Raw genomic sequence first — 17,340 nt, 5'->3', positions numbered from 1 at the left:
AATATTTTACTTATTTCCATAAATTTTACGCCTGTTACAAACTTTTCAAATTGTTCTCCTAAAATTGGTATACAACCGGCTTTTTCTTTGTTTTGATAAATGTCAGCTATAAACAAGCCATTACCATAATTATATTTCGTTTCCTTTACTTACAAGAGTTAGGTTGGTGCTTTAGACGCTTGGGTACTTATAGTGCGGGGCGGAAACGGCTAATAAGTATGAAAGTACAGTCCCTGCTGGCAGAAAGCATGAAACTTGGCATGTATATAGCTTATAGGTTTATAAGAAAATATGGAAGTAGAAACACGCCGAGGTGTCAATGTTTCCCCTCTTTCCCCCCACTTTTGTATCCCTGATTTCAGTTTTTTAATATTTCCATGAAAACCGTGAAAGCTACCATCACGATGTCTAGGAGAAATATGTTCTTCATAAAATTCTCCACAATATTGTCTTTGAAAGTATAAAGCTAGAACTTATAATTTTCAAACTATGCTCATTTTCCCCTAACGATATTTCTCTTTGGTGACCTGAACGATAAGTAAGACTAGCGACTTTGCTCTTTTAGCTGTGGCGATGCTGCTTCACAAAATTGTTCCTTGGGTCAAACTGATCCGATTTTGCTCAATAGTCATGAAATCGCACGTCACTACCCCCCACAAAGACAAGGGGAAAGGGCCGGTTTCCTCGGTGAAAACTATGCATTACATCTTTTTGCTCTTAGTGACTAGGGCAAATCGTATATCATTTTCGTGTAATATAAGGACGAGTTAATCATTTCTGAAAAAATCGTTGCACCTTATCATACAAAAATAACGATTTGTGACTGTTCTCAACGTAAATGCATGCTGATCTTATAGAAACACAAAAATCACTATATCTTATGCCTTTAATATTTGAGGAGTTCCCTCGACTTCTCCACGATTCCATCATCAGAACTGGGTTATTGGCTAATCTGTCCTGTTATTTTATTTGTTGATAATTGCCGCATTGTAACTGTAAATGCCATAACTTCCATACTTAATGAAATACATCGAAATTCATTATTTTGCTATAAAATCGTTATTTTTGTAGGAAACGGTGCAACGATTTTTTCAGAAATGATTAACTCGTCTCTATATTACACGAAAATGATATACGATTTGCCCTAGTCGCTAAGAGCAAAAAGATGTAATGCATAGTTTTCACCGAGGAAACCGGCCCTTTCCCCTTGTCTTTGTGGGGGTAGTGACGTGCGATTTCTTGACTATTGAGCAAAACCGGATCAGTTTGACCCAAGGAACAATTTTGTGAAGCAACATCGCCACAGGTAAAAGAGCAAAGTCGCTAGTCTTACTTATCGTTCAGGTCACCAAAGAGAAATATCGTTAGGGGAAAATGAGCATAGTTTGAAAATTATAAGTTCTAGCTTTATACTTCCATAGACAATATTGTAGAGAATTTTATGAAGAATATATTTCTCCTAGACATCGTGATGATAGCTTTCACGGTTTTCATGGAAATATTAAATAACTGAAATCAGGGATACAAAAGTTGGGGGAAAGAGGGGAAACATTGACACCTCGGCGTGTTTCTACTTCCATATTTTCTTATAAACCTATAAGCTATATACATGCCAAGTTTCATGCTTTCTGCCAGACCGGACTGTACATCTGGTTAAGAACTCGGACTATTAGGTAAAAAAGGCGCAAGAAAAAACTAATTGGTACGAGCCGGGGTTTGAACCCTCGACCTCTGGGTTGAAAGTCTAATGGGGTTAAAACTAAAATCCGTACCTGAGAGGCATAACACTGTAAGTGCCATTTTAGAAGTTTTTCATCACATTTTGCTGTTTAAAGGTCTCATTGCGTCTACGTGTACTGAAGAATAATGTACTATTTTATTCCCAAGGGAGTAATGGATTTAGTTTTAAAAATGAATACAATCCGTACGTAATCCGTCCTCAAATCTCTCAAAGGAAGGTGGTTCTCAATTCGTCTGTATTTTTTTTTAATGTTTGTTCCTCGACATCTCCGTCGTTCCTGGACCGATTTTGAAAAAAAATGTTTTGATTGAATTTATATGCATACAGATTGGTCCTATTTTTCTCAGAGCCCAGTTCTGATGATGGGATCCTGGAGAAATCGAGGGAACTCCTCAAATCTGAAAGGCATACATATGATGATTTTTGTGTTTTTAAAGGAACAGCATTCATTTACGTACGGAACAGTGACATTTGGTGCAGTGGAACTGCTGATGATGGTCAGAACGGAACTCCGGGCCTCAAATCTGAACGGCACGCTTATAGTGACTTTGGTATTTTTATAAGAACAACATGCCCTTACGTCCAGAACAGTGACATTTGGTGCAGTGGAAGTGCTGATGATGGTCAGAACCGAACTCCTCAAATCTGAACGGCACTTACGGACGGAATACTTACGGACTTTGAACGGAATTTAATTGTTCGTTAACTCGTTCGGTATGCAGCATACGGGAAGTCCCCGCAAGCGAGATAACAACCAATGAAAGTGGTGCAATGATTGGTCGTTATGCAGAATACGGGGACTCCCCGCAGGTGAGTAACAACCAATGAAAGTTACTATTACTATTTAATTTCCCCGAATGCGGGCCCTGTGGCACGCGTTCCAGAAATCTCTCGCACCTCGAATGCGGACCCTTATCGACTAATGAAAACGTTTCTCCGTATGCGCCCCTGTGGCACGCATTCTAGAAATCTCTCGTACCCCTAATGCGGACCCTTATCGACTAATGAAAACGTTTCTCCGTATGCGGGCCCTGTGGCACGCATTCTAGAAATCTCTCGTACCCCTAATGCGGACCCTTATCGACTAATGAAAACATTTCTCCGTATGCGGGCCCTGTGGCACGCATTCTAGAAATCTCTCGTACCCCTAATGCGGACCCTTATCGACTAATGAAAACTTTTCCCCGTATGCGGGCCCTGTGGCACGCATTCTAGAAATCTCTCGTACCCCTAATGCAGACCCTATCGACTAATGAAAACGTTTCCCCGTACGCGGGCCCTGTGGCACGCGTTCTAGAAACCTCTCGTACCCCGCATGCGGGCCCTATCGACTAATGAAATTATATTATATTATATTTACCTGCCTATATAGACATTCAATGAAATTAATAATAGGCACCCAATTCTCCCATTCAAATTATAATTGCTCCTGTTTAATAAGCCCGCTTGCAAGCTACAAATTAATCTAAATTATACGACACCGCATGTTTAATACAACGGTATTAAATTCACGGTCTCTATTTGTAGCATAACTACAAAGACACGCTTTTAATTAGATCACGCAACTTACCCTCTTCACGTCAGCTATTATTCTCGACTGTTCCGTGTGGCCGAATTGACATTCATTATTTCCAATGTTATTTTAGTAACTGAAATACGAGTACATACCTATTTTATCTTTGTTGCGAATTATTGTGTGTATATTTCGTATTTTGTTGCACAGATAAAAAATACATAGGCATTGCATTAATTCAATTCGTCCTCGTGACGAAAAATTTTGATGTTATCTAAACTAATTCAGCGGTTGAAACGTGAAAAGTTAAGTAACGGACTGATAATAGTATTTTATGCAACTGGCGTTTAAGTGAGGTCAAAAAAGACAAGTGGCGTGAGTAACAATTTGAGGCGAAGCCGAAAATTGTTAATAAAGACGCCACGAGTATTTTTTTGACTCAGTTGAACACCGTTGCATACAATACTTTTTCTACGACCATGCACTTACATTTTAATAGTTTTCTAGAATAACTTTCGTGAAATTCGCACTATTTCCTGTATTTTGACTTGTCGGCCTTCCCTCTGTTCCTGCACTCACCCTGTCGCTCGCACTGCCCCGCGCCGCCGCCGCCGCCAGCCCCCGGCGCCCCGCGCACCCACGCTATATCCATTAAAGGCTACCTAACAATGGTTTAAGAACTATATCGTATGCGTGGGTGCGCGGGGCGCTGGGCGGGGGCGGGCATCTTTTATGTAGGGTTTTAACGATCTATGCACGACACTGTAAATGACGAATAGAGACGGGAGTAGAAAAAGTTACTTTTTCATTTAGGAATAATATCAAAACTTAAAAAAAATGACACGTTATACGGATACAAATCGTGCACGATTGGTAAATATTTTGTCTACCTAACCCTACTGTTACAAAGAAATAACTTTTTATTGTGTTTGACGCAGGTTTTACAAGTAGCAGTATAGGTACATACCTACGATATCTGTTTTTTTTTTTTTTTTCATTTATTTAGGAAACAAACAGTCACATACAAAAGTGTTTAAGTTCTTAGATTACAGAAAGACCTATAGTTCCATTTACTATAAAATACAAGTAAAAATATAACGAGTGTCGAAACAGGGCTTGTGCGGCATTGCCCGCAAATAACATAATGAACAAGGTGATATAATTCTAATACACAGCTAAGGAAGTAATCTACATCTATGGGTATGAGTTGTGCAATGTTATGTGTTAAACATGAATTATTAAGTAACGCTTTTCGTTATTATTCACTATGGGAAAAAAATTTGGTTCAACAGTCTACTACTATATGTACTAAATGACAGTGAGAATATATCAAGATTTTCAAAGTTAACATTATAATCATAACAGGCTCTTCTAAAGAAAGTATTTTTGGCGAAATTTGAGCTACTGAAGTTAATATGGAATGTTTGGGGGTGGCGAGGCGGGATGCACCTGGGCAGTTTGAAAATGACTTTTTCGAGGAGAGTGGAGGAGTCAATGAGGCCATTTAATAATTTATATAGGAACATTTGGTCGATATATAGGCGACGTTTTTCTAAGGGGGCTAGTCCGCGGCGGTCTACGCTGTTCTCTGAGATATTTAGATTAAAACGGAACTTGAGTGACTTTAATAACTTGTTTTGTATTCTTTCGATTCTTTTCTTGTGAACAGTGTATTGAGGGGTCCAGACGATGCAACCGAACTCTAAAATACTACGAACATAAGAGGAGTATAATACTTTTAAGGTGTTTGGATTTTTAAAAGGTTTAGATAATCTAAGTATCATACCCAATTTTTTGAACGCCTTTGCGGTAATATGGTCTATGTGTGAATTAAAATTCAGTTTGGGATCCAAAATTATGCCGAGATCACGAACCACCGTTACTCTATTTATAATCTTTCCAGAAAAATTATAGTTATAGAGAAAGGGATTGCGTTTACGTGAGAAAGTGATGCAGTTGCATTTATCAGCGTTAAGAAGCAATTGGTTTTCACGGCAATATGCGGCAAAGCTTTCGAGATCACGTTGCATGTCTACACAGTCATTTATAGATTTAATGATTTTGAAAATTTTGGTATCGTCTGCATACACTAAGTGTTTAGAACTTGAGAATGTTAAGGCCATATCGTTTACGTATACACGGTGTTTCCGGTATCACTCAAAACCTCAGACACCCCAACTGATTTTTATTTTTTTAAACTCATCTAGAGTATTCATCTTTTAATCTGATCGTTACTTTTTTTTAATTGAATTTTTAATTTTCTGTACAGCTCTACTTGACTTTTAGCTCTACACTCAATAAAATAATTGCTAACTACCATCATAAACCATAAGACTATTTATTTGTGTACGTTACTGCAACGACATAAGGTTTACCAATAGACAGCTAAGATGTCACTGTAAAACACTTTAAATCTTTGTCACAGTAAACTTCAAATTGGACAGGTAATCGCAGTAAGCAAATAAACTCAATACTCAAAATGACAAGGTTGTAATTAGGTACGAGTTCAATTTGTTATGACTTATGATAAACATTAAGATTAAACTGACAAACAACGTCAAACTAGTAGCGGAAAAAATAATCGTCCAGGTAACCAGCCAGTATTAATACCCCTAAATACTGAAAAAAGGTAAACAACCTCTAGCAATGCGATATACACAATGTTGTATTACGAGTACAATAGAATGGGCACGTAAAAAATAACTAATAATACTAATTTAAATAAAAATATTACCCCCATCAAGATATAGCTCAATCGATTCTACTCTCGATTCTGAACAAACTGTTTTCAGGTTTTTAGTGTTAAGTGAAACACGGTGTATAATAAATAATAGTGGTCCTAAGTGAGAGCCTTGAGGGACCCCTGAGTCAATGGTTAAGCATTTGGAAGTATAGCCTCTCAGCGACACCGCCTGGCATCTATTTCTAATATAGGATTCGATCTGTTTTAGACAAAAGACAGTGCAAAAAATTTCTCTTCCTCACATTAACCTTCCAAAGACCGGAAATTTGATACACGTGCAAGGATTGTTCTATTTATATTTTTCCTATTATAATTTTTATTTTACTTCACGATGATATTTATTTAATTATGTTCTCGACATAAGTCAGAGAATAAGGTGATGATAAGGTACTTACGATAGCAACGAGTTTAACTCGTTACCTACTTATTTGTGCAGGGAAACTTCAATATAACATGACAGAATAAATAGGGAGCTCATTCTTATTATAGCGTAGTAGGTAGTAACTTCTTACTCTTCTTAGTAGTCTGTGTCGCGTAGCAACAACTTTAGTACAATGATACTTACTTATTTAGCCACCGGCCACGAAAACCTTTCTCGTCCCTCGTCACAATACAAGCGTCGCAGAAACATTTCATTCAAATCGCCAGATTACAGAAGATAGGATAGCAATTTATCTCATGCGTGTCTCAGGTGTACCGAGAGTCCAACGCTTTTACATCGATATTCATAGTATGTACGGAGAGTACGTGAGTCCACAAATGCTGGGCTTTCCGGCTATATGCAGATTAGGGACCCGCTATTCATGACTGGATCTTGGTTGACATTTTCGTAGGCTCTGCGGAATACAAACATTAACGCCAATAGTCAAAGTATTCAAACGTTTTAAGTGATTGAATTGGAGGAACTTTCCAGTTAGTAAAAGAGGAAATATTAGGCTACTTTTACATTGATCTCTTTCGATTGTGAATTTAAAACTACGTGTTGTATATAGGTATGTAGTGAAATGATGCACAACATGTATTTAAGTAGAAAAGGTATACAAGTACAACACATAGTGCTGACATTCGTTTTTTTATAGTTCCTGCTTGTGAAACAAAATAGAACAAAAGTGATTTTCTATGAAAAACTTAAATTATTATTAATATTTTGTACTATCTGAGGCTATACATAATATACTAAATTTACCGCTCTAAGCTATAGGTGCGTCTAGTTATTCATTACAGTCCAATACGTAGTTTTAAAATAGTGTAAAAACGTTTATATGGAGAGCCGAGCTCGTTTCACTCACTTAGTCACTTAACGAGGTATGTATACTTTTGCCTATAGTGAACATTGAGGTGGTGAAAATAAAATACTCTTTCAACTTTTTTAATTTTTTATTCATTCTTTTATGTAATCATCAGAGTTGTACAACTAAATAATCACAGTTGAAACAAACATAACTAGGTATCAATTATGTCTAAAACAATGTGTGCACCGGCTGAGTAAAGAGCCCGGCATCGCACCTTGTACTGAATGCTCTGTCGTCGATGTAGGTACATGTGCTTTGAGAAGGCCTTCGCAAACAGCTTCGCAACGCAGCGACAAAATTGCAATGTTTCAAATTCACTAAAACGTTAAAGGATATATACTTCCGCTGCGTTGCGTTAGCGGCAGACATAAGACCACTATAGGTACAAGGGAAGTTCGTAGAGCGCAGAGGTCGCGGCGGCCGCAGCTGTTTCAAGCGTTAATCACCACGCATAAATTGTGAATACCAGTTGCAGTCACATGCAATTGCGAGAGTCATAACTAAGCTATCGCCCCCAACCGCGACCTCCACGCTCGACGCTTTCAGGGAAACGCGAAAGTACTACCGAGGACATCAATCAGCTTCTATAAGAACTGGGTGAACGTACGCACCGTAGATAAGGTCAGAAAATTAAAGTCTCGTCCTGTTAATAAACAGTTCCAAAAGCTTACAATTATTAGTATATTGTAAAAGGCTGAAATACAAAAACGGACTGAAAACACTATTTAGTAATTCGTTATAATGTATGATTTACTGGCAGTGTAATGATAATGTAACTTAATGAAAATGATGCAGCTCTGTTCATTAAACTATATTGTATGTATTCTTATATGAATAATAATTAACAAGAATTGCTTTAATATTATGTAGTTGTATGATATCTAGAAGTGTTCGTATCGAGTGCAAACTATAGGGTGGACTTAGTAAGTAAGGTATTCGAAGTCTATAATTAAATAACCGAATCTACAAAAATCTTAGGCTTTCAAACGCATAATAAAATCAGTCATTTTAACACAATTCAGTATATTCTAAAATTTACACTGATCGTTATTCGATGTCGAGGTGAGACAGTCTATGGAAACATTATTAGGTAGATATATTAATGTACTATAAATTCTTAAAAATTAATCTTTAAATTAGTGACTTCTAACGGTTCCCAATAACTATCTCACATCAAAATCGTTAGAATAGAATTCTAGCACAACACTCTTAATAAGTTATTGATATTTTCCTAGGTGCGACTAAATTTATTTATGTAAATATACGAATAAATAAAGTGCAAACACTTAAGTCTACCATCATTAGCTGTATCCATAGGTTGCTAATAAATTGGCACAGTCCCATTCATACCCGCGCCTCGCACGCACTCGATCACGCCGCTACCAGCCGTCCCTGCCGCCCGCGCACACACCGCGCACGCATCACGCACGCACCACGCACGCATCACGCATGCAACACGCACGCACCGCGCGCGCCCCACGCACTCGCACGCCCCACGCACGCACGCAACGCAAAACTCTCTTCGAACCATGACTATGTATCGGTTACCTACTATTTCCAGATAACCTATTATTCGCTAATACTACACGGAGACATTAGGAAAGGAACACCATAGTTACTGTACAGTTTATTTTTTCTTAAAATTATACTTGAATTATAATAAGTTCATTATTTATCTAGAATATTCAAGGGTAGTCGTGTCTAGTGTAACATTACATTATGTACATCCCTCGAAAATATTCCACGAGTCGAATGAGCGGTATATACTCGATGGTCCGAATGGACATATTAATTAATTCAATCACTATTATAAAATATAACATATTCTTTCATTATTATAGTGATTATATGCGGAAGGGCCATATTATTAAGTGGTATCACGTAAAGCTGTGGACTTACAAAATACTCGTATAAATTATTCACATGTATATAGCACACTATCTACAAACACCCACGACCCAGGTTCACGCTGGCCCTTCGGCAAAAATCCGCTTAACGCAATAACTTCCGATACCTAAAATACTGACTCATAGTATGGCTAACTCGAATAAAAACTTATGTATCAAATATTTGGTGAAGATACGTTTACATTTTATAAAAAATGCCGCAATTAAATATCTAAAATGAGTACTTAAAGTTACTTTAACTACAAATAAAGTTGTATAAAATTGATAAGAATAATTAAGTCTGAGTGAGAGCTGAGATAATTAGTCCCGCACGTTTATTTACAATCCGCGGTTTCGGAGAGGAGATAAGCTCCAAACATTTCTGTCTACGAGTACGTCTATCACAACTGCATGCGACATATCGACACCCTCACTTTTTCAGCTGCATATCAAAGTGGCATGGTAGATGTATGACGTCACTGCAGTTGTGGTAGAGGGATTGACTATGTTATTGTAGGGTGGAGACAATTGACTAACGCTTGTGGGGCGCGGGCGCCTACAGCTGCTCGTCCATGTCGGGCCCGTACATGTCGGCGAGCTTGTCGAAGCGCGGGCCCCAGGCGCCCAGGTAGTCATACTCGTGCGTGTCGTCGTCGGTACCTGCTGACAATATTAATTATAAGTACCTACTTGCCAAGTTTACCTAAATCTACAATAATTTGATAGCTCTCAGATAAAAATAAATGCCGTCCACCCAGATCATCATCTTATAGTTGTCATGCTCTCTAATAAATTATTTTTCTCACATTCGCGAACTGATAGAAAATACCTTAAGGCATTAAGTCCGTCATTTGTAATTTTTTCAATTGTGCAATAAAGTTTAAATAAATAAATCATCCCGCAATTTAATAAATAAACAGGTGGTCATTACACAAATCGACATACCTAGCCCGGAACTAATCTTGAACTATGGGTAGGTATTAAGCGACGATATTATAGGTACCTACCATAGAGTAATAGAAACAGAGAGGCCTCACTGAAGACCGGCTGTAAAATGGCGGACGTGTTGTTTTTTAATTTTATTTTATGGCTTGGTGGCGGAACCTTCAAGCCATCAGCAATGACAGACGATTTGCGATGTGCAAATACGATTTAAAATCAAAATAATTATAATTTAGGCCTAAAGAAAACCAATTCTTCATTTAATTTATCAAAAATGAATTATCTTACTTGGAACTTACAAACATCTTGTCTTTAACAAATAATAATGACTCAATGCACCGTGTACAAACACTATGTGAAAAAAATACTAGTCACACTCTTGTTTCGTAGTTTTTTATAGGAGGATAATATTTATTTACAAAAAGATAGTTACAAATATTACAAATACGTATCAAAGCATCAACAAAACAGGGAAATTTATGAAGTGGAGGAAGGATTGGGTAGGGCTGCGTTTCGTAGTTTTTTGCTTTATGATTATGAACATTAATTAATATTGTGATTATACATTTAATATCGTTATAATGTATCGATTTACGCATGAAAAGTTACTCGATATTTTTTTTTCTTTCGATTGGTGTCATTTTTACACAGTTTGACCACGCATGTAAGCATATTTTCTTATTTTTCTGGAGATGTTTTCGCCACGGGCGCCTCGATCCGACTGACGGCAGATTAGTGGATTAGGTCAAAGACAGAGCTGTCAATGTGGATGACGTTACGTCTGTATAATATTAGGTCCATGGTACCTACTTGCTGAAAAGTATTTCTTCGTCTTAAACTGGCAAATTGACCTAATTTTACTGTCCATCTATTTAGTTTATTTTCTTTCTGATGGGCACTACCCATGACAGAGACATAAATTATTAATCATTAAGCTAATCTTAGCTAATTATTAAGAGGGGGTAGAGCAGGGAGAATTTTCAAAATCTGTCAAATTACCCCATTACACACACAAACACCCTTCACTCACACTACCTCAATTTACTGTGAAAGGTCAGTGACCCTTAATTTTTTTCAAGAGTGTTATTTTGAGTTTGTAGTCAACTACTGACCTCCTTTGAGAAATTAAAACTGTAAAAAAGGTAGCATACAAGAAGACAGAGAAAAAATACGCATCATCTAGCTTTCCTTCTCTGTTCATGTCTCATGTGAATTTAATTTACCTAAATATGTAGATAACGTTCCTTATTCAATTGATTGTTTATCTAGGTGTATTTCAAATTACTTTGCACTACATTTTGCGTTACTTTTCTATACTTAGATTAAAAATCGTCAGCCTGCCTATCCCCGCAAACATTATTCAAAGACGTGTGTGAAGGGCTAAAGGCCGATACCTCCAGGCAGACAATTATTATGGTCGCGTGATAAATGATAAAACATCAGCCCTATCACACTATTTGTAAGTGCGATAGGGACGGCCCGATGTTATACCATTTATCGCGCGACCATGATTGCCCTGCCGGTCTTCGGAGGCCTGTGCTGTGCATTACGTATATGCGGGGTGTATTAAAGACTAACAGATAGGTACTTTATTCTTTTTGGTCGTTAGGTTTTTTATCAATTTATCATTTATTTTGATACAAAAATAAAGTATGTGTATAAAATAAAAACCTAATGAATAGAGTACAGCTAGCAGCAGTCATGTCAGAGACACAAAGAAAGACAGGGAATATCGACGCATATCTTATCTTATCCAATACTGCCATCGGCATCTGCATCAGACTCTTGATCTTACCCAATTTCCGAGTCCCTTCTCTTAATTTCAGTTCCTTGAGTTGAAAATGTTGAAACTCATACTTAGTATTAAATAAACCACAAATACATATAAAAATCACAATATAATTTTAAATTATGGCTTGGGCCCTGTACCAGTTGCAGTCGCTACGTCTGTAAAGCCCCTTGTAGTTTCTTTTAAATGGCTAAATACCTACCTAGATGTACACATATCATAAACATCTGTGATGTAACTGAAAATTAAAAAACATCGCTCAGAGATAAGGTTCAAATTAGCATGGCAAAAAATACAGTGCAGTCAAAATACCATCAAAATACGAAAAAGCATATGTCAATGTCAATATCACTGCCGTATGCCGTATTTCAGGCCATAAGGGCTGTTTTCTCAAATATGAAAAAATCACAAAAGCAGAACTTTAAATAGTATTTTATGCAACAGGCGTTTAAAGGAGATCAAAAAAGACGAGTGGCGTGGGTAACAATTTGAGGCGAAGCCGAAAATTGTTATTAAGACGCCACGAGTATTTTTTGACTCAGTTAAACACCGTTGCATACAATACTTTTTTTACGACCATGCACTTAGTTTTTAATAGGTTTCTTGAATAACTTTCGTGAAATTCACACTGTTTCCTGTATTTTGACGCAAAGGTTTGCACTGTCAGCTCAGCTGCCCAAAGCCTTCCCGCGCACGCGTGCCGTATCATTATAAGGCGTTGCCATGGTTACAGAGCCAAACAAAGCGTTTTCAGTTTTTTCGATACTGCGCGCATGCGCGGAAAGCCGGCGGACACTGGCTTTGGGGAATAGACTTTTATGTAGGGTTTTAAAGATCTATGCACGACCCTGTAAATGACGAATAATATGTAGTTCGGGAGTAGAAAAAAGACTTTCTAGGAAAATTATTTTGAACTTGATAGGTAGAACAATTTTTAAAAGTTGTACAAAAAAAATCGGAACTAAGTTTGTAACTATATGAAAAGTATTTTTTATCTTAGATTGCATATTTTATATGCATATTATCGTAACGAATTTTCTTTCAAATAAAAAGAGAATTATTAGAATAGGTTGACGGTGTCTACCGTAAACTGGGGTTACATTGACCAATTTGGGAATTTAAACTTCTCTAGTTTCTACATTTAATGGGTATTTTTACCCATTAAATGTAGGAGTTAGAGAAGTATAAATTCCAAAATTGGTCAACGTAACGTAACTAAGGAAGAAAAAAATGGGACCATCAACTTTTTAGTCTCTTCCTGCTAAAAATCTAAAAAGGTAACAAAATAAGTGATATCAGGATTATTGTTTTCTGTCACGATGCCTGCACGTATGAAATGTTTCTTTTTAACCCAGTGGTTGACTGGTAGAGAATGCCTTAAGGCATTATGTCCACCATTTGTACTTATTTTTTTATGTGCAATAAGGAATAAATAAATAAAATAATGTACGCAGAAAAAAACGATGTGATCAAACATAAACTGACATTGGGGTTACTTTGATACACTATATATTTTTTTAATGATAATTGAATGTAATCCCTTACAAAAGTATTTTATGTCAAGAAAAGATAAAAAAAAATGGTTTGCAATCAAATATTACAACTCTTTAACACTATTTTGGGGTTACTTTGATCAAGAATAAAAATTAACATCTTCGAAAAACCAACTTTATTTGCAATTATTTCAATATTTATCACAAGAAGCGATCAAATTATCAGCCTCAACAAGTACCGTGACAAAATCAGACAATAATTAACTATGTGTCATTATGGTAAATGTTACCCCATGCAAGTGATCAAAGACACCCCACAGAGTAAATCATTAGTAGTAAATATCTAGTTTGACTTTATGATACAAAATTCAATACAATGGTATAGCTGAACACATTTCTGGTAACCTAATATTCACTGTGAACCTTTTACTTTAATACCCACTACGTTAGTTTAGAAGTTTATTTAAACATGAAAAATAGCAACAAACTATGCTTATATTTTGACACGTTATCCGCACTGCCCACGACCATACTTACTTATTCACCGCGTCAGAGCACCATCTAACTATAAAGGTTGGTTAAGGGTTCTCATAATATGTGTAGATTTCATTACCGACCACTCATAACATATTAAATCCTTATTTTTTGGTAAAATAAATATAATACGCTCGTGACAGGTCATATTTTGTTCGCAATCCGAAAGAGTCAACCCTTTTCCCTATTCACCCCCTTCCCGACCCTATTCACTCCAACGTTAGGGTGAGCGAAAATTACTAAATAAAACGACATATTTTCAAAGACAAACCGAAGTTCACACTGCCGGAAGATTTTTTGTGTAAAAAATTAGCATGGCACATATAAAAAAAACTGCTATCGACGTTCAAAAGTCGGTTTTGGCCCTATTCACCATAAATTACGTTAGGTATACCCGTTCCGACCCCATGAACCCAAAATCTTCAGAAAACGATGTACTATGTAGCCCAATTTTATTTGGTATTTTGGAGGTAGCTAGTAAAAATAATTTAGTTTAACAATTGTGCGAAAATAGATTCTCATTTGGCCGGTTTTTTTAACCTGGCCTGGTGGTCTAGTGGTAATAACGTTAGCTGCGTAAGCTGAAGTTTTTTCTTTCATGTATGATATCTATTTCAATATATGTATGTATGTATGTGAACACTTTATTGTACATAAGACAAGTTAGGACATAAAAATACAGTAAAGTTATGATGTACAAAGGCGAACTTATCCCTATAAGGGATCTCTTCCAACCTTTGAGCGAATTGAAAATTTATTATTTATATAAACTTGAAAAAGAACAAATCAAAAATGATTCAATAAAATAATTTTACTTCTTCCCTAGTTGTATAGTTTCATACTTATGATTTTTATTTTAAAGTAATCCGTCTATATTATAGCAACCATGGGTGATTTTTGCGGAGTTAAGTAGAAACGTGGAGGTAGACAGAAGAGTGATTAACATTTCTAAGTGTTAATTTCTTGTATCTAGTCTAACTACGAAGCAATACATTGACGTATAAATTGCGTCCATATACAGACAGGTCATTCATAAAAATACCACTTTAGGTAAGTTATATATATTTTATACAATGTGACAAGCATTGACCACACATCCCAATTCACCCCTCTTCCGACCCTAATCAGCCCCTTCGTAAACCTACTTGCGACCCGATTCCCCCCATTCCTGATCCCATTCACCCCTCAGGCCGCGGATATTTATTCATCCCGTAAAAATTCCCCAACACAGTTGTCGCATCGATTTCTTCATGAAAACCATTATAAAAATGAAAATATGTCATATGATTTTCTATTATACATAAACTTTAGAAGTGTATACACATTCAAAAGGATAATGAACGATTAAAATGAGTAAAAATCCAATAAATTTGAACGTCAACTTTGACAGACATGAAACTGTAAATAAAAATGTGTGGCTTGCACATTTTCACTGTAATTTTAAATATTCACACATTTTTTTTAGTAACATATTGTGTATAATACTTTTCACTCAACAGATAACTGTTATTGGCCTAAGACTATATAAAAATACCTATGCAAGTTGAATATTTACGGCTGTTGTCCTAAATACCAATAATAATAATAATAATAAAACATAATATATTATTTTCCTACTTTGATTGCGGAAAATAGAAAGTATATGTCAAGAAATATAATAACATTATATACCCCCGGAACCCTTTTCACCCCAAATTACGGTATTTATTAAATTGTCATTATGTAAAATGTCGGAAACTACGGAACCCTACACTGACGCGCTCTTGGTCGGTTTTTCTTCTTAATGCTATGTAAGAGATAATAAAAAAACCGGCCAAGTGCGAGTCGGACTCGCCCACCGAGGGTTCCGTACAAACTTTTAATGGTTAAAATAATCATACTACTCATACTCATATTCATTTATTCATTCAACGCCATTTTACACGTCAAGATTTGATTTAAAAAAATAATATTCATACAACAATAATACTTAGAGAATAAATAGACAGAAGATTGAAATTACAAAAAGTTAGGCAATATTCACATAAAAAATGCACAAAAATATTTTTCTAATTAGGTAATAAAAAAATTGTCATAAGTGTAGAACGGGTGCTCGAACAGCCAATTTTTTAAGCGATAGGTACTTAAAGTTCGGCACACTAGGCGCTTCAACCACATATTGCGGCAATTTATTATAGACGGCAGGGTCCATCACATGTGTTAATTTGACCGTAAATTGGATTTCGCCAATTTACGGTCGATACTTACTAACTTTCCGGCATTTCGAAGGTTGTACTTGGAACACATGTTGTTAGTTTTGTCACAGAATATATGTATATATGTATATAATAGTACAAGTACAGAAGGCTCACTCCTTTGATGTTCACAAAATGACGCCATTCTAAATTCTTACCTATGTAGGTAACAAACAAACAAACACAAACGGTTACCAAACGGACCGCACGCGAGCAGCCAACATTGAATTTTTCCCCTCACTAGCTCGGAAACACGTGTTTTGTCCTTTAATACCAGCGGGTAAAAACGCATTTTATCCACTAGTGCTTTAAAATTGATAAAAGTAGGTGAATCTAGTAATAAAGATCATTTACCACCTGTGGAACTACTGGAAGCAGTGATAAAAGAAAATCTTGCAGTACAAAAGGCGAACTTATGCTTTAAGGCATTCTCTACTATGTTGATCTTTCTTTTATGCGGGGGGCTTTGCCCCCCGAGCCCTCCTTTATATGCTCTTAAGGGTCTCAAGAAAACCCTTTCCCAACTTATTTGAAATACTACGTTGATCTTTCTTTTATGCGGGGGGCTTCGCCCCCGAGCCCCCCTTATTCATGCTCTTCAGGGTCACAAGAAAACCCTATCCCAACTTACTTTAAATACTACGTTGATGTTTATTTTATGCGGAGGGCTTCGCCCCCCGAGCCCCCCTTTATTTCCTCTTAAGGGTTTCAAGAAAACCCTATCCCAACTTATTTTAAATAATATGTTGATCTTTTTTTTTTGGGGGGCTTCGCCCCCGAGCCCCTCTTTACTTGCTCTTAAGGGTCACAAGAAAACCCTATCCCAACTTATTTTAAATACTACGTTGATCTTTCTTTTTTGCGGGGGGCTTCGCCCCCCGAGCCCCCCCTTTTATTTACTCTGAACGGTCACAAGAAAACCCTAACCCAACTTATTTTAAATACTACGTTGATCTTTCTTTTTTGTGGGGGGCTTCGATCGCCCCTGAGCCCGCCTTTATTTGCTCTTACGGGTCTCAAGAAAACCCTATCCCAACTTATTTTAAATACTACGTTGATCTTTTTAGTAGTTCCAGTTCATATCTTCCGGCTCCATCATCAGACCTTGAAACCTAATCGTAGTCAAAGTTCATTACAAGACTTTTCTAAGAAACCCAAAAACTACTATGATAC

The 17,340-nt window shown here is 36.7% G+C and overlaps 1 protein-coding gene across 1 annotated transcript in view; it reads right to left on the bottom strand.

Moving 5' to 3' along the window:
* Window positions 1-7,355: 7,355 nt before the first annotated feature.
* LOC125227121 (neural-cadherin-like) overlaps window positions 7,356-17,340 on the bottom strand; it is a 147,198-nt gene continuing 137,213 nt past the window's right edge. Inside the window, 1 exon segment of the mRNA XM_048131339.1 lies at window positions 7,356-9,835. Coding sequence (XP_047987296.1) covers window positions 9,732-9,835 — 104 coding nt within the window. The 3' untranslated portion in view covers window positions 7,356-9,731.

Source organism: Leguminivora glycinivorella, chromosome 6 (genome assembly GCF_023078275.1).
Source record: "Leguminivora glycinivorella isolate SPB_JAAS2020 chromosome 6, LegGlyc_1.1, whole genome shotgun sequence".
In the NCBI taxonomy this organism is placed as follows: Eukaryota; Metazoa; Arthropoda; class Insecta; order Lepidoptera; family Tortricidae; genus Leguminivora; species Leguminivora glycinivorella.
The sequence above is the reverse complement of the archived record's forward strand: the minus strand, read 5'-3'. Positions and strand labels throughout refer to the sequence as shown.